Source organism: Onychomys torridus, chromosome 6 (assembly GCF_903995425.1).
Source record: "Onychomys torridus chromosome 6, mOncTor1.1, whole genome shotgun sequence".
Taxonomy (NCBI): Eukaryota; Metazoa; Chordata; class Mammalia; order Rodentia; family Cricetidae; genus Onychomys; species Onychomys torridus.
Window position 1 is genome coordinate 121,725,539 of NC_050448.1, and position 18,070 is coordinate 121,743,608.

Below are 18,070 nucleotides of genomic sequence, written 5' to 3' on the forward strand. Positions count from 1 at the left end.
TATAGGTGCAACCCCAGGATCTCATAGAGCATTGGTTCTCAACCTGTGGATGACGACCTTTGGGGAGTCGAACAACTATTTTCACAGGGGTAGCTAAGACCGTCAGAAAACACAGATATTTACATTGCAATTCATAACAGCAGCAAAAAATTTCGTTATGAAGTAGCAAGGAAAATAATTTTATTGTGGGGGGAGGGGTTTCACAACATGAGGAACTGTATTAGAGGGTCCCAGCATTAGGAAGGTTGAGAACCACTATGATGGAGCCTGCTGAAACTCCCCCGTCACATTCTCATAACAAAAGGAAAGGCTCTTCATGAAGCCATAACTCTCACACTAAGATCACTGCACAGAGTTTATTTCATCTTTAAATTTATTTTATGCGCGGGGGGGGGGCAAATCACAATACACATAACCAAATATCTGGTAATATGACAATAATATCATTCCATCTGTTTTACCTGTTTTTTTAACATCCTGTTTAGAGACTTGGAAAAGAATGCCCATTTTTTGATCGATTTTGAGTTTTAAAAAGAAAACATGAGCTCTGGGAGTTTTCAGTGAACTTACTGGGTAAGTGGGGGATGGGTGTGCAAATAGTTCTGAAACAATTGTTAAGACGGGTTAGCAGAAAACTTTTAGAACACGCAACCATGGCATGGTGTGAAGCCAGAGTGGGGGAGAGGAGGAAAGTGGTGGAGCTGAGAGTTACTCGCTTCGCTGGCCTTTCCAAGCACTGGAGTGTGGGCGCCTCTTGCCGTCACTCGTATGCCGTGCCCGCAACTACCAGGGAGAGGGGATTGGGGAGACAAGGTCCCCTGCACCCGGCAGCAGGTTCCGCTCCCTACCCCGCCCCGAAGCAGGCCCCGCCCTCTACTCCCCCCCCCCCCCGCAGGGTCTCCCTCTCGTTTAGCAGCAGGCCCCGCCCCTCCGCGCCAGGCCCCGCCCGCCCCCGCCGCCAGGCCCCGCCCCTCAGGAGGTGCCTTCCGGGCGTCCTCCACCCCAGGCATGGCGCTGCTCGGTATCCCGGGACTCACTCTGCTGCTGCTGCCGCTGCTGGCGCTCCGGCTCTCGGCCGGGGACTGTCCGTGTTCCGAGGCTGCGCTCTGCCGACCGGTCCGCCACCGCCGCGACTTCGAGGTCAGCACTCCCTTTGCCGGTCCGGCTGGTACTCAAGGTCATAAGGGAAGTTGTCGCGCTCCCAGCAGCCTTAACCAGCCCAGCCTTCCGCTATTCGGATTCCCTTCACAGTAGACGGGAACTCTGGGCGGCTTCTCCCGCCGCTTGAGCCCGCTAGTGCCCCTGCCTCATCGGACCCCCAAGGCCAGCTCCTGTCCCTACCCGCTCAGCCTCCTGCGGGGAGGGAGGAGAACCGGTCCTCAGTTTCCAAAGCAATGCGTGTCAGTACGGATGAAGTCTCAACCCACCCGAAAAGAACACCCGAAAGCAGACGTTCTGCTGACCTTTACTCTTGATACGGATCCTTGTGGACGCTCACTCCCCAGGAGTGGGGCAAAAACGAGTACTTGGTTTTCCTTTAACCCAACCTTACGATTTATAAAGCTTCTGGCAACTTCACTCTTTTTTTTTTTTTCCAGACAGGGTTTCTCTGTGTAGCCCTGGCTGTCCCGGATCTCTCTCTGTAGACCAGGCTGGCCTCGAACTCACAGAGATCCTCCTCACAGAAATCCTGCTTCTGCCTCCCAAGTGCTGGGACTAAAGGCGTGCACCGCTACGGCCTACAACTTCACTCTTTCTTGAAGCAATAGTAAACCCACAAAACTAGAGTAGACAGCGGTAGCTGGACCTGGAAGAAGTCAGAGAGGCCAGAGGGCCGTGTCTGCAAAAATGTACAAAGAACCAGCAGTTCAAAGGGCTTCAGCCTTGTATTGGGTTTTGAGGTATAGCTATTTAAATCTCTGTGTTTGCACCCATTGTTTAGAAAAAAAATTAGTGATAGGGCTTTTGTAGACTGCCTACTGTGGAATGCTAACATCCTTTAAAGGAAAAATGTAGGTCCATTACTGTTTCTTCGAGCAGTGGTCATTGGCAGCACTCATTATAAAAAGCTCAGAAGTTAAAATCCGGGGTAGTAGGTCTGTTACTGGTTGAATCTGGAAGAGAAGTAATTGGTTGACATTGGATAGCTGCTTACTTTTTTGTTTATGGTCTGGCTAAACTTCCTGGAGATTAGTTGGCTGGTCCTGATTGCCTTAGCTGGAATCCAAAGCACTCACTCAGCTATTTCAGCCTGAAGCTCCTCCCCACAATTAAGTGGTTTTTATAACAATCTGATTTATTGTGACACTCAATACTTAGTGGGTGATACAGTATTTGTGAGCATTTTGAATAACAAAGAAGCAGAATTATGCTCATTCATAGATTTGTAGGAAATGAGGCCTTTGCCTGGCTTTTTGTTTTGTTTTTGTTTTTGTTTTTTGAAATAGGGAGACTAGATTATATGGTCTCCCTCCCCACTGCATATGTTTGTGTGTGGGGGAATGCTGGAGACTGAACTGTGCTGTGAGGATGAACACCATTGGTACTGGCTGGTTTCATGTCAACTTGACACAAGCTAGAGCCATCAGAGAGGAGGAGCCTCCACTGAGAAAAGGCCTCCGGAAGAGTCTACTGTAGGCAAGCCTGTAGGGTGTTTTCTTAATTAGTGATTGATGTGGGCAGACCCACCCCATTATGGGTGGTGTCACCCCTGCACTGGTGGTCCTGACTTCTCTAAGAAAGCAGGCTTGGCAAACTTCCAGGTTCCTTCCCTGTTTGAGTTCCTGTCCTGACTTCGAGGATAAACAGTGATGTAGAAGCATAAATAAATCAACCCTTTCCTCCCCAAGCTGCTTTGGTCATGGTGCTTCATTGCAGCAATAGTAACCCTGACTAAGACACTATTCTCTACCATGCCAAACCCAACACCTCTTTCCTTTCTATTTTCAAGATTGGGAGTGGTTACTATTATATCACAGGCCTTAGCTTTTTTTTTTTTTTTAATAACAAATTGAATCTTTATGAGAATTAAAGCACTGGGCCATTCAGTTTCACATTGTGTGTAGTTTTTTGGATAGTTGCTTGGCAGAAAAAAAATGAATTATGCACAGTTAATTCTGAAAGGTAAGAGGGAGGATGAGGAAATTAAATGTTGGCCAACTGTTATGGTTAGTGCCTTACACAGCCCTTCCCCATCCATTCTCCTGTGGTCCCCAAGGCTCTATTTGCAGTACAAGTGTCATGTGCCATCCTTGCTTCAAACACTAGTGGATCTCCAGATAAAATGGACAGTTCTGTGGTCCTCCAAGTGCTGCTTGAGAGTGCCACCTACCTTATTAATTTTATGTGCTTCCGTCTCTTTAGCGTTTCTGTGCTGTAGCTGTAGAATACTTCGTTGTAAGGACTTTGGTTTAGTTCCTGCTCTGCCAACCCTCACTTGTCTCTTTTCTTTTGTCTTCCTCCAGGTTGCGGAAGTCCCCTAACTTACAGTCATCGTGGATTTCTTGTGACACTAGCTAGCAGATTCCCTTTATATGGTGTCACAGGCCCTTATCTCCCCTTGTATGCCTTGATGCTATTGTAATTAATTCCTAGTGGACCTTGGTGTTTATTAACCTCTGTGCCTCTAGTGCAGAGCAAAATGCCTCTCCTACATTTTACTGGAATTCATTAATATTTACTAAATCCATAAATTAATACCCTGAGGTAAAAGGAACATGATCAGTGTTGCTTTTGTGCTTCTAGAATTATCTTTGAGTGGAAAATGCTGGAGGAAAAGTTAGCTACTTTAAAATTGGACCTGACTGCTCTTCTAAGTTAGCGTGATCCAAAGCAAACAGAGAAACAAGCAGTGTCTGTGGCCCCACACAAAGTAGGCAGAAGTTGAAGATCTTCAGACTTTGTACTTGGTGTTAGCTGGCTGACCCAGCCTTCGCTGAGACCCCACTCATGATCTCATTCATCCGAACACTTTACTGCTGTGATCCCGTTCCGGTCCCTTTCAATCTGTTTCTCACTTCAGCAGAAGGGGGTTTCCAGAACACATTACTTTTGTTTTTAGAAATATTTGTGTCCTGACAGTAGGTGTCGAGGAATGCAGAGAAAAGGACACATAAACCACAAAGGTGTAAAGCAGATGGTTTTTCTCATTTCAACTCTGTCACAGGCTTTTTGTTTTGTTTTGGTTGGTGGATAAATGTAAACAAGTTTAATCGATAGTAAAAGTAAAAAACCTTAAGTGAACCTCCATGGCTTCAGATGTAGTTTGATGTTTTAGTGGCTACCTTAGATTAGATGATGTTTTTATGTGATTCCATTACAATAAAGTGTTTTATTAAATAAAAATGCTTTTATCCTCTCCATTTCCCTCAGGATACTAACTTCTCAATAGGGCTGAATTACTGACACAGCTATTCATGACTTGCCCCAGATTAACCATCCCCTGGTTCTTTTCTGTACTCTCTGAGTTCTAGGTGTCTGCCATACTAACATTTATAGTCACTGCCCTTTTTGTCTTCAGACCTCTACAGTCGCCAGTACTTCTTCCAGGCCCATGTAGCCAGCAGTTATAATGGCAACCTAACGTCTTGCCCTGTACTCTCTGTGCCCAGTGTCCACCACAGTACCCAACATATGGAGGTGGTTTGTGGTGGTACTGTGTTCTCCAAAATATTGTGCACCCTAATAAACTTGTTGGGTTCAGAGAACAGAACAGCCACTAGATATAGAGGCCAGAAAATGGTGGCACACATGCTTTTAATCCTAGGATTCCAGAGGCAGAAATCAGCCTGATCTCTGTGAGTTCAAGGCCACACTGGAAACAGCTAGGCATGGTGACTCATGCCTTTAATCCCAGGAAGTGATGGCAGCAAGCAGAAAGGTATATAAGGCGTGAGGACCAGGAACTAGCCTGGTTAAGCTTTTAGGTTTTTGAGCAGCACAGTTCAGCAGAGAGGCATCCAGTCTGAGGAAACAGGATCACCTGAGGAATTTGTGAGGTGAGGAAGCTGTGGCTTGTTCTGCTTCTCTGATCTTTCAACATTCACCCCAATATTTGGTCCAGGTTTGTTTTTATTAATAAGACATGTTAAGATTCATGCTACAGTGGTTTGTGTATGTCAGTGTGAGAATCTTGGATTAAGTACTGGTGCCTACCCCTGTTTTCCTGGCAGGTCTTTGTATTTGATGTTGGACAGAAAACATGGAAATCTTATGACTGGTCACAGATTACAACTGTGGCAGTTTTTGGAAAATATGACTCAGAACTTATGTGCTATGCTCATTCAAAAGGAGCCAGAGTAGTGCTAAAGGGTATGTAATTAGCAGACACATGTGCCTAGCCAATGGGAAAAACATAGTTGTTATCTACTATAGTCCTTTTTTGTGCCATTCTTTTTTTCAAGACCTAAAGTTAATTGTAGATACTGTTAAATATAGTCCAAAAATACTGATCTTCTTAAAAAAAATTAAATAAAACCACTTCTTGTTTTTGAGAAAATGTGATTGCCTAATTACAGCATGCTGACCTTTAGTCATGGTCTACAAGTTCTGCTTCTAATTGAGAAATTATTTTACTCAGAATGACCATTAGTAAGCAGTGGCTGTTATTTGGCACACTATTTCTCCATTTGGAAAGCAAATTAGAGGCTTAATATTCCAAAAATAATGATGTGTCTCAATGACATTTCGATCCCTTTGGGAGTGGCTTTGTCAAATAATGGCTTTTAACTCAGAAAAAGCATGTGTATAATTATGTCTGTGTCTGCCAAAGGTGATGTCTCCCTGAAGGATATCATTGATCCTACCTTCAGAGCATCATGGATAGCTCAAAAAGTTAATTTGGCCAAAACACAACATATGGATGGAATTAATATAGACATAGAGCAAGAAGTTAATTGCTTTTCACCTGAATATGAAGCATTGACAGCTTTGGTCAAAGAAACCACTGAGCGCTTCCATCGTGAGATAGAGGGATCACAGGTAAATAAATACTCATTTTTTGTTTTTGGTTATCAATCAAAATATATTCATGAAAGTATGACTTATGCTATCTTAGTTTTATGGTAATGAATGGTGAAAGAATTTTTTGCACATATTTCCCGAACATCTTTTCTGGAGTGTTAATATTATTTAAGTTCCTGAGTTTCTATTCATCTCAAAATACAGCATTGGGATTGTTCTGTCTGCTGCCTGCAGCACTACAGGCTACGGGGCAGCAAGAAGCCACAAGGGCCTACACTGCCCTTTACTAGTAGAGAGCAGAGAAAGCAGGCACTAGCGAAGAGGGTAGTGCTGGGGAATTGCCTCACTCTCTGTTATCACTACATTACTTGCAAAGCACTCAGGGCCCACAAAAGCTCGAAGGACTAATTCTATACAACCAGCTAGAACTGTAACAATAGGCCATACACATAATTATAGCAGATCTCAGCACGAGGTGTCTTACCAGACAATGTGTAAGTAGCAAAGGGCCGTGTGCTTCCAGATCAGGGTTGTCAAACATGGCCACATATGAAGATAACCTGGGGTTTTAAAAAAGAATAAAAACCTAAACACCTGTGTACACACACTGGAGAATCACCTCCAGGAATATGCATGAGGCCCTGGGTACAACCTCCAGCACTGGAAAAAAAAAAATGATTCCTGGGTGTCTTAGTTAGGGCTCTGTTGCTGTAAAGAAATGCCATGACCACAGCAACTCTTAGAAAGGAAAACATTTAATTGGGGCTGGCTTACAGTTTCACAGGTTTAGTCCATTAATGTCATGGTGAGATGCATGGTGGCATGCAGGCAGACATGGTACTGGAGAAGGAGCTGAGAGTTCTACATCCTGGTCCACAGGCAGCAAAAGGAGACTGTGTGTCACACTGGGCATAGCTTAAGCATATAAGACCTCAAAGCCCACCTCTACAATGACACATTTCCTCCAACAATGGCACACCCACTACAATAAGGCCACACCTCCTAATACTGCCTCTCCCTGTGGGCCAAGCATTCAAACACATGACTCTATGGGGGCCATACCTATTCAAACCACTACACTGAGCAAATTAATGATCCCTGTCTTTTAAGCATTTAAAATCCTGCCATATGTGATGGTACATGTTTAATACCAGTGCATAATTGATAAAAGGCAGGAAGACTGGGATTTCAAGACTAGCCTGGGCTATATAGTGAGATGCTGTCTCAATAAAGCTAAAATATTTATTTAAGTAGGACTCACACACATTGTCCTTGGTATCCCTGGAAGTTGTTTCCAGGACTCTGGATATCAAAATCTGTAGGTGCCAAAGTCATGTACAAAGTGGCAAAGTATTTGATACAACCTATGCAAAACTGCCCATATACTTTAAATCATCTTTATATTACTTATAATACCTAATACAGTGTAAATGTTACATACATAGCTGTGTTGAGGATATAAGGGTAAGAAAAATATCCACACATGTTCATTATAGACAATTAGCAAATGTTTTTTTTTTTATCTATACTTTGTAGAATCAATGGATGTAGAACTTACCATTATAAAAGATATGTATAATAAATATATTCTGAGTATCTGTTATACATGTAATATTCATCCAAGGTAGAGAACACCATAAGTACTATAAACCAATGATTCTGAAACTTGCTCCAGGATCACATGAGGATGCTATTTAGAATTTCCTAACACTGATTCATTGAGTATGGGATGGAGCTTCGGGAACTGCTTTTTTACCATGTGCTGTAGGTGATTCTAGCAGAGCTGGTTGTCATGAACTTGAGACTCACTGGTAAAACTATGACACAAGGATGGACATATCTAGTGGTAAGGAGATTTATGGTTTAGACTGGGATGACAGCATCACTCTTGTACTCAGGAAATGTTTGCTAAATGTTTGTTGAATTAATTTTTTAAAAAATTTACATTTATTTAGTCTATGTATGAATGAGTATGTGCGTGTGCGCATGTGTGTAAGTCAAAGAACAATACTGTGGAGTCATTTCTCTCCTTCCATCAGTTCCAGAGAACGAACTCTGGTTTCTATACTTGGTGCCATTTACCCTGAGCCATCTTGCCAGTCCTGAATAAATTAAAACGAAGATTTTAAAAGGTACATATCATTTATACAGGGTTAATCTTGAAATGATTCTTGAGAATTTCATTATAAAAAAGGAAGGAACAGAACAAGTGATAGACCACTCAAAAGGGAGTCATTCATGACATGGCTCAAGGTTCTTAAGCCAGAGATCAGAAAACAAAAATGGCCAAATTAGAGAGCCTTGAGTGGGAAACGGAGCTTCATAGGAATGCAGTCAGAGTTAAAGAGCTAGAGATGCCTGTAAAGAGTTCTTTCTACATCTTTGTTCTGAAAGTAGACTCAGATGCTGTGGTGGTTGAACAGGAATGGCCCCACAGACTTGTGTGTTTGAATGCTTGGCCCAGAGGGAGTGGCACTATTAGGAGGTGTGGCCTTGTTGGAGGAAGTGTGTCACTGTAGAGGCAGGCTTTGAGGTCTTATATGCTCAAGCTCTGCCCAGTGTGACACACAGTCTCCTGCTGCCTGTAGACCAGGATATAGGACTCTCAGCCTCTTCTCCACGCCATGTCTGCCTGCATGCTGCCATGCTTCCCACCATGACAATGGACTAAACCTGTGAACCTGTAAGCCTGCCCCAGTTAAATGCTTTCCTTTCTAAGAGCTGCTGTAGTCATGGTGTCTCTTCACAGCAGTAGAAACCCTGACTAAGACAGATGCCTTATGGGACTTAGCATAGGCCAAACTGTAAGGGCTAATACTAAAACTGAAGGCTTTGGCTTTCTTGTCTTTATCCACTACTTTCTCAGAAGTGTAAGATAAAATGTGACAGGCAATTCAAGAGAAAATACTTTCAGTATTCAAGATACCATAAGTAGTAACAATAGTTTGGAAATTTAACTGCTTAGTGGTACTTTCTTAGTGCTTGCTGACTTTCTCTATTACTGCAAGACAGCTCCCATTTTGTAATAACAGGCAGTGACAAATGGGTCCAATATGTAAAATTTTCTGTCATAACCATTTGTTGTAGAACTGTTAATACTCAATGAATCATAGGGGAAACATTCAGAAAGTCTGAAAGTTTTGCTAAGATAAATTAGACAAAATATGAAGATTTTATATAGAGACTCACTTTATTATAACTGATAAGTGTTTACTGGGTGCCTGATTAAGGGAAAAACATTTGGTGGATTTTTAGGATGTTTTTACACAATAAAACTTATTAATATTTAACACAAACAATATTAGGTCCAGCCTATATTGTTTGCTCCCAGGGTCTGCAGAAGAGTCTAACAACCAGCTGAGGATTCTAGTCTGAGGATATTCAATGAATCTAAGCACACAGAGTTCTTTAGTCCATTCACTTTATTCTTCTATGGCGATTCTATCTGCACAGTTTCTTTTCTGCTCTATTACTGAGCTCCTCTTGGTCCCTCCTGCTCTCGGTCCCTTCTGCTGTTCTCTTATCATTCTACCTAGTTCTTTCCATCTCCATCCTCATCTCTGGTCTTCTCCATCCATTCTCCCAGTGCTCTCAGAGAACCAGTATGCAATGTGAAGCTTGAAATTTTCAGGGTCGTAGAGAGAGAGAGAGGTGATAAAGTCCACACATAAAGCAATTAACTGTCAGCTTTCAATTACAACCCAAAAGGGGAGTGACTAAAGGGGAGTTCTCTGGTAGGGTCAACTAAAGGCTAAGATCAATTAGGGAATCTGAGTGCTCAAACTATAATCTAGAAATGGCTAGTTAGAATGTTAGGGGTCAATAAGTCACAAGAACTTTAGTAAACTGTCTTTGGATGCAGCTGCTTTCTGATAGAGAGGGGGACATCTGCTAGGTGGCTAAGCAACCTATGTCAGAGCCTGCAGTATTTGGGTAATAAAAGCACTTTCACTCAGAGTAATTGCTGAGGAGAAAATCTAGGAATAGCACCTGGCTGAGGAGGAATTAAAACTTGATTTGCATACTTGCCTGGCCTTGTAGGCAATCTCCTTGGGTCAGTGGAAAGTAACTGCCTTAACTAAGTAACTAGCAAATGGCTAAAACATCATCTATGTGCAGTTTTGTCCTTGGAAAAAGGTATCTTTGCTGAGATACTTTTGTCTGGAGAATGGCCCTGGCCAGATATATGTTAATAAAAAGTAAACACAGCTGGGGACAGTTATCCAATTACCCCAAATGTATAGGAAAAGTTGTGCCCAAGATTGAGGAGCAGTCATGAGAGTACATGTACACATAATATGGAGATGCATGGTAAATGGGGAGAATCATAGCTGTTATGAGACAGCCAGTGCATTCAAAAGGCAAACACCTTATGTGATGGTTTCCTCCAACACAACCCTTAGTTCTGATAGGTTGACCTTCTGAACTCTAGTTGTCACTGCTGTATACTCTCATGGATTTTTGCTACCAGTGGTTCTCAATAAATATTTAAAGTAAAAAACATATTTTAAGAGACTCATTCTTGATGATCACCATTGAAAGTAAAGGATAATTTATCACCTGTTTCATTTGGCTATTTCCAGAAACAAATATCACTTAAGTGATATGTTCAGCATTTTGAGTTGGTGAATAAAGCCCAATTCTATTGACCGTAATCTTGGGCCCACCCTACATGTGATATAATTATGAATCAGGGACTAACTCAGAATACGGTCAGGCAGTACCAACAGGTGACCTATGTTGCCCACACAGTAAAGCCTTCTGTATTTGATTTCTTTTCTTCACTTTCCTCTTATTCAGGGGCCCCAACACAGCATTACTATTGAACTTGCTTCTTTCAGTCAGTGAGTTCCTAGCCCAGCCTTTGAGAACATTTGTATTTGAAATTCTTTTTCCTCACAGTGCTGTGCTTCTGGTCCTTGTGTACCCAGATACATGTGCAGGCCAGTCCAATGTAGTAACAAAATATATTTATTAGGCCTTATTAGACCTCTTCTACATGTGTCAGATTACATATGCAGACATTGTAAGCAGTTCTTTATCCTTAGGTAGAATGAGGCAAGAGAATGTATGATAAGAATCTGATATACTTTATCATGTTATATAAAATAATATGTAGGTTTTTTCCACAGGTAACTTTTGATGTAGCTTGGTCACCACAGAACATAGACAAAAGGTGCTATAATTATACCGGAATTGCAGGTGCCTGTGATTTTCTCTTCGTGATGTCTTACGATGAGCAAAGTCAGATCTGGTCAGAATGTATTGCAGCAGCCAATGCTCCCTATAATCAGACATTAACTGGTAAGAATCCAAGAAATGATCACTTCATTAGTAATACTTATTCCCAAACCCCACACACTAAAGTACCTTTTAGTTTTTCTAAATTATTTATATACCTTTTATATAAAAGCTTGCTTTACAAATAAAATATAACAATAAAATAATAAAAATAAATTGGAGAGATTTAGTATTTACAAAAAATTGAAAATTTCATTTACTTCTTAATCACACCCTCATGAGATAGCTATATTATCATTGTTCCTACATTATACTTCAAGCCTAACACTCTGGTCATATGGCAAAATATTTTTGTTTGCTATTATGGAAGTTAGTGCAAAAATTCTCAACTTGTCAGAGTGCAGACAATAATTGTATATGGACTCAACCCCAAATGGAAACTATAACACACACACACACACACACACACACACACACACACACACACACACGGCTCAGGGACCATTGTGAAGTGGACAGAAAGGATGTAAGAGCCAGAGTTAGGGAGGACCATAGCAGAAGTGTCTTCTGGTTATGAAGGACTGCACACTCTTAAGTTTACAGCAGCTGTGGCTGCCTGCACAAGACTGGCACAGGATCTAGCCCATCACCATTCTCGTGAGTAGTTGGAGAGTTTGTTCACATTCCTTGTGTCCTAAATTATAGGTTACTATAGTGTAAGAGCAAGGACATTGCTTATCTACAGTGGTCACTAGGAAACATTCAGAGTACTTTTAAACATAGAACACTTGAGTTTCTGTAAGAAATTCTGAGTATCACTGCCACAAAGTTAAGATTTACAGAACTTTTTGAAGCTTTAGAACCCCAAATATCAAATATACATTACCAGCTAACATAAAATCAGTATGATTTCTTACAATTTTCATTTCTGCAATTATATTTTGTGTATTTTGTTTCCATATCATCTTCACTGGATGTCATCTAAGAAAGAAAGCTTACAAAGCAAGACATAGGACTTCCAGTTCTTAAGGGATGACTTTTATGACATCATAGCAGAAAATGGATCTGTAAAAATGTACCTGTTTCTCCAAACTTAAGATTTGGTGTTGATGTCCAGCTTCTATGTACATATTAACAGAATATAAACAGAAGAATTATGTGTTTTTCTATCCCCATGTGACTAGGATATAGTGACTATATCAAGATGGGCATTAGCCCTAAGAAACTTGTAATGGGTATTCCCTGGTATGGTTATGATTATACCTGCCTGAATCTATCAGAGGTAAGAACAACTTATTTGTTATGTGACATTGCTCCATTACATATTTTATTCTGCTTTGATTATGTTTAACTTTATTTAAATAATTTCTGAAATATATTTTGAAGCTAAACTTTGTTTCTTTTTAATTTTCTAATATGGAAGTTTCTGAATGCCATGCATTTTCATCTTAATATTAATTTAATGATTATTCTGTATAGTCAGATTATTTATAGTGTATCTTTTAGTTCTAACAGTTTTTATTATTTGTCTCATTTGTATTTTTACATCTGCTTAATAATAACATGAACATTTTTGTGTCTAGGATGACGTCTGCACCATTGCCAAGGTCCCTTTTCGAGGGGCTCCTTGCAGCGATGCTGTAGGACGGCAGGTGCCCTACAAAGTGATCATGAAGCAAGTAAATAGTTCTGTTTCTGGAAGCCAGTGGGATAAAGACCAGCAAGCTCCTTACTATAACTACAAGGTAAGTGTTCATCAATTATGAACATTTACTCTATTAGTTTCCATAATTCTGTATTTGGTGGTTAGATATTTGGCATTAATAATTTATCAGTTTTACTGTTTCTGTGCATAAACCTGTCTGAGTCTGTGTAATCAGGAAATTGAGTTGCCTGGTGAACACTCGAAGTTACATTACTAGTGTAATACTCTGGCCTGGTCTACTTCCTTTTGAATGTTTTATGCATTTCACAAATAGGACTTCCTTAATAGTTGACAATTATGCTAAGGTAATTTGCTTTTCAAAGTGCTTTGACCAAAGTAGGTTTTATGTTTGAAAGTCTCCATTTATTTCAAAATAGCTTAAAGATTCTGATGAGATTCAAAGAGGTGGGAATGAAGCTGAGATTAGTAGATGAGTCATTATAGATTTTTATATTGAAAAAATGGCATCTGTCAATTGTATTTTACAAGTAAAACAAATTATAAGGAATTTTAAAAGTTAGGAACAGAAAAACATTACATAAGAAAACACACACACATAGCATATACAAACATACATAAATACATACATATAGGCAATATTACTAGAATTCTGTTCTGAGAACTGTTAACATTATGCATAGATATGCACATACATGTGCAAATATTCATGCATGTTCTATGACCAAATATATTTAGAAAACACTTGGCCATATTTGTTGGTCTGGGATTTCTATTGTATGGAATTACATTAAAATGTTTAGGAAATGCTGCAATACATAAAGTATTTCACATAGAGCCTGCCTCAATCCACTCAGAACCAGGCAGGGAAACAGTATTTTATGGTTATAGTAATCAATTATATATGATTTAGAAATATATATGTAATGATAGTATATACTGCCATGCACTGTTTTGTAATCATTGGCTTATTTTTTCTTTACTAAGTGAGAAGATGCAGAAACATATTCTTTTTATAAAAAATTAACATTTTTAATTGACAAAACTGTATCTATTTATGGTATACAACCTGCTTTGATATCCATATCCATTACATGTGTCTTACTTTACACAGTTCTTTTATAGTGAGATCAGTTAAAGCCAGCAGTTTTGAAATATGTCATCCCTTGCTACCTTGCTCTTAATTACCGTGAAGATGGTACTTATGAGGTCTTTTTTACTTGTTTCTCTTGTCTGACTAAAACAGTGTGTCCTCTGAATGCCTCCCATTCTCCCCATCCACATCTTCTGATATAACTACTATTTTAGTTTCTTTGGAAGAAGAGATTTGTTTTTGAGTTAAGTATGTTTACTTTATTTCCTAGATGCACTTTAAGGTATTTTTACTCTTATGCATTAGTTGCACATATCAATGGAATTTAGTATGGGTTTCAACACAATACACAGCATCCACTGATAAAATCAAGGTTGAAAGCATTTTCCTTATAATTTCTTTATGTTTGAAGCCTTTGAACTCTTCCCTCTTATTCATAAAGTACTCCTTCTATCTGACTGAGTGTGTGTTGGTAACTACTATCCAGAACATACTATTTGAGGACAAAAACTCATAAAACATTCTGGGGAGCCTTGGAGGCCATTTAATGGCACTTTAAACAACAATCTGTTGTTACTGTTATGTTCCTCATTTTTAGTCACAGTATAATCAAGTTTCTGTTGTGTCTGAAAAGAATGATTCTGCTTTTTTATTCAGTTCAGCAATAGCAGCTTCATCCTGAACTCAATATTCTAGAACCATGCATATTTTAAGCATGCTTAAACCAATCAATCTACAAGGTGATGAATGAAGAATGAGATACACCTGTATTGAATGAGTCCACTAAACTGAAATGTCAACAGCCTATTTGTTTATTATTGCTCTTCAAATAGACTAATCAAAAACCTCATTTCAGGAGTGCCTCCACAGATAAAAATAGAACTGGCATTCATTAAGAATTCCCTTTAAGCAGTTTTCTAATGCATATAAAAACAGAAAATTATTTTTCAGTATATCTCTGGTTTTTTCTCATAATACATTTTCCTCCTTCATTTGTTCTTTTGCCAGTACATGGTCCTTTCCTTTATTTCTTTTCTGATATCCCATGTGTTTCTTGAGAGACAGTGGTACAAGGGTAGAAGGTGAGTACAAGACCACAATCTAGTTCTTATCCTTAATCAGTCCTGTGCTCATCATCCCAGGAGTCACCTCCAAAAGCCTTAGAATCAATTCTGTAAGACCTAGGAAGGTGGCCCTTTCCTCCTCCACTGCTATTACCTGTTCATCTGGCTGATTTATCACAAACAGTATTCATCTATTGAACTCTTAGGTTGGCACACTTCCAAAAACTGTAAAGAATACAAATAAATAAATACACAAATAAACAAATAAGCGAACAAGCTGGTTTTAATGGACAAGTAGCAGTTGTTCCTTTTAACTTGGGTTGCATATCAGTTACCCAGTGGAATATTAAAGCAGAAGATAAACAAATGTGGATCCCAGCACTTGCCGTACAAGAATTTGATTCAGCATGTTTTAGTAGTGAGACATAGAAATCTGAACTTGGTGTTGTTCTAAACAGGGTCTCACCATGTAGCTTAGGCTTGCCCTGAACTCATGACCCTCTTGCCTCATCCTTTTGAGTGCCAGGTGTTCATCACCAAGGCCCTTCTAGGGTGTAATTTAAAAGCTCCATGACTTACAATGATTCAAGCGTACATCTTAGTTGAGAATCATAAGAACAGATCAAATAAGCCAGGCGGTGGTGGCGCACGCCTTTAATCCCAGCACTCGGGAGGCAGAGCCAGGCGGATCTTTGTGAGTTCGAGGTCAGCCTGTGCTACCAAGTGAGTTCCAGGAAAGGCGCAAAGCTACACAGGGAAACCCTGTCTTGAAAAACCAAAAAAAAAAAGAACAGATCAATAAGACACAGGGAGGTTCTTAAATAGACTACATTAGGAGGTTAAATTGTGTAATCTTTATTGCTGTTAAAATACCACAAGGTAATATTTAGAAATATCATGTATATGACTGTTAAAAAAAATAAAGCAGAAAAGTAGTGTGCTATAAAATTTTCATTATTTCTTTGCATGCATTTTGAATACTTGAATTTGGTAATTTTTCTCCTCCTGCATTAAATTCTTTAAATTTACAATTTGTTTTTGTATAGGATCCTGCTGGCCATTTTCATCAAGTGTGGTATGATAACCCCCAGAGCATTTCACTAAAGGCAGCACATGTCAAAAACTATGGCTTGAGGGGCATTGGCATGTGGAATGCCAACTGTCTTGACTACTCAGAAGATGTTCTAGCCAGAGAGCAAACGGGAGAAATGTGGGGAGCCTTAAAACCAAGGCTATGATGGAGAGAGGAGCATCATTTGTCAGACTATGAGATTTTGCAAGAATGAGCTGTATAATGGGTCTAACTTCTTGCAGAGATAAAAATGTAAATATTTTGTCGTATTTCCATAACTTACCTATTGATATACTCAACTCACAGGTAAGAAATAAATTCTTCATTTCAACATAAAAGATACATACGTATCTTAAATATCCAGGAATATAAAAGCAAGAAATAAGTCAACTACTCTATTAAATATTCCTTTATGTTTCAATATTATAATTTAATTAGGAAAATTGCTTTCAAAATTTCATGCTGAATTTTCTCTCTTGGTATTAAAATATACTGTTAAAACCCATTACTGATTTTAAAAATATGTGTATCTAGTAGACAAGAGAAGATAACGGGGGTGGGGAATGACTATGATCAAATTATGTTACACACATATATAAGAATCTCAGAATGAAGCCCATTATTTTTTACAATTAAGACATGCTAATAAAAAATTTACAAGAACAACTATATGTAACTTGAAATAGAAACTGTTAGCCTCAAACATAGTCTTAAGACCTAGCCTTTGAGAATCAGTTTATGTTGAATTTATTTTCAACAAATCTTAAATTTAGAACCAGGAATTTAGTATCTCTTTAGATTCATCAAAATGATTAGACATGATTTTTCTGCTTCCTGACTTCTTATAGTACATACTAATGTTTCATGACATATCCACATTAGCGTCACTTAAACCTTTAGACAGTGTATGAGATAAAAAAAATATGCATACAAATTAAATGTGAGAAGATTACTTAGTAATATTTGAACCAGTAAACTAGAGGTACTTGATATGAGATTTGTGTGTAACATTCTTGTAATAAGAATAAGCTGGTGGGCCAGGCAGTGGTGGCGCATGCCTGTAATCCCAGCACTCAGGAAGCGAGGCAGGTGGATCTCTGTGAGTTCGAGGCCAGCCTGGTCTACAGAGCTAGTCCAGGACAGGCTCCAAAAGCTAGAGAAACCCTGTCTCGAAAAACCAAAAAACAACAACAACAAAAAGAATAAGCTGGTGTTGAACTTGATTCTATTCACTGTTTATACTTCTAGTCATTCATAGTCCTTCACTTATTAACCCTCATTTCTTGCCTAGTTTTCATGTTTTATAGGTTATGTAAGAACATTATTCTCTCATCTTGCTCCTTTTCTAAAAAATCAATTTTGTGAAAATAAATTTCTAAATATAAAGCAGTCTTTGTTCTCTTTTTCTTTCTTTTCTTTTTTTCTTTTCCTTTTCTTTTCTTTTCTTTCTTTTTTTTTCTTTTTTGGTTTTGGTTTTCGAGACAGGGTTTCTCTGTGTAGTTTTGGTGCCTGTCTTGGATCTTGCTCTGTAGCCCAGGCTGGCCTTGAACTCACAGAGCTCCGCCTGGCTCTGCCTCCTGAGTACGCCACCACTGCCTGGCCTGTTCTCTTTTTCAAAGCAATTAACAACAACATTGCAGGGCTGGAGAGATGGCTCAGCAGGTAACAGCACTGGCTGCTCTTCTAGAGGGTTTGGGTTCAATTCCCAGCACCCACATGGCAGCTCACAATTCCATTTCCCCAGGGGCTCTTTAACTCCAGTTCCAGGGGATCTGACCTTATGGCACACACATGGTACACAGACATACATATAGGCTCCGACATACAAAGATCCATACATATAAAATAAAATAAAATCATAACATTGTATTTATATTGCTTTTTGAAAATACATAGATTAAATGTTTGTTGTTGTGGAATAATCTTTTTGTACACTGTGAAGATGTGTTACTCTGATTGGTTTAATAAAAAGCTGA

At 39.4% G+C, this 18,070-nt stretch overlaps 2 protein-coding genes across 3 annotated transcripts in view; one reads left to right on the forward strand and one right to left on the reverse strand.

Moving 5' to 3' along the window:
- The first annotated feature begins 979 nt into the window (after positions 1 to 979).
- Ctbs (chitobiase) lies at positions 980 to 17,177 on the forward strand. Its single transcript, XM_036189940.1, has 7 exons — positions 980 to 1,140; positions 5,172 to 5,310; positions 5,771 to 5,979; positions 11,094 to 11,265; positions 12,387 to 12,484; positions 12,786 to 12,947; positions 16,069 to 17,177. Exons 1-7 carry the CDS (start codon positions 1,009 to 1,011, stop codon positions 16,258 to 16,260), a joined length of 1,104 nt encoding a protein of 367 aa, XP_036045833.1. The 5' UTR covers positions 980 to 1,008; the 3' UTR covers positions 16,261 to 17,177.
- Spata1 (spermatogenesis associated 1) overlaps positions 10,884 to 18,070 on the reverse strand; it is a 40,575-nt gene continuing 33,388 nt past the window's right edge. For both annotated transcript variants that reach the window (XM_036189939.1, XM_036189938.1), the window contains one exon: positions 10,884 to 11,245. In XM_036189939.1, coding sequence (XP_036045832.1) covers positions 11,217 to 11,245 — 29 coding nt within the window. In that variant the 3' untranslated portion in view covers positions 10,884 to 11,216. The remainder of the gene's footprint in view (positions 11,246 to 18,070) is intronic.

What these genes read in the sequence shown, in the direction of transcription:
- Ctbs (XM_036189940.1), top strand. Translation starts at nt 1,009, where the DNA reads ATGGCGCTGCTCGGTATCCCGGGACTCACTCTGCTGCTGCTGCCGCTG. An exon ending in GTGAGATAGAGGGATCACAG is followed by an intron (nt 5,980 to 11,093) that starts GTAAATAAATAC and finishes TTTTTTCCACAG; the next exon opens with GTAACTTTTGATGTAGCTTG. An exon ending in CTATAATCAGACATTAACTG is followed by an intron (nt 11,266 to 12,386) that starts GTAAGAATCCAA and finishes CCATGTGACTAG; the next exon opens with GATATAGTGACTATATCAAG.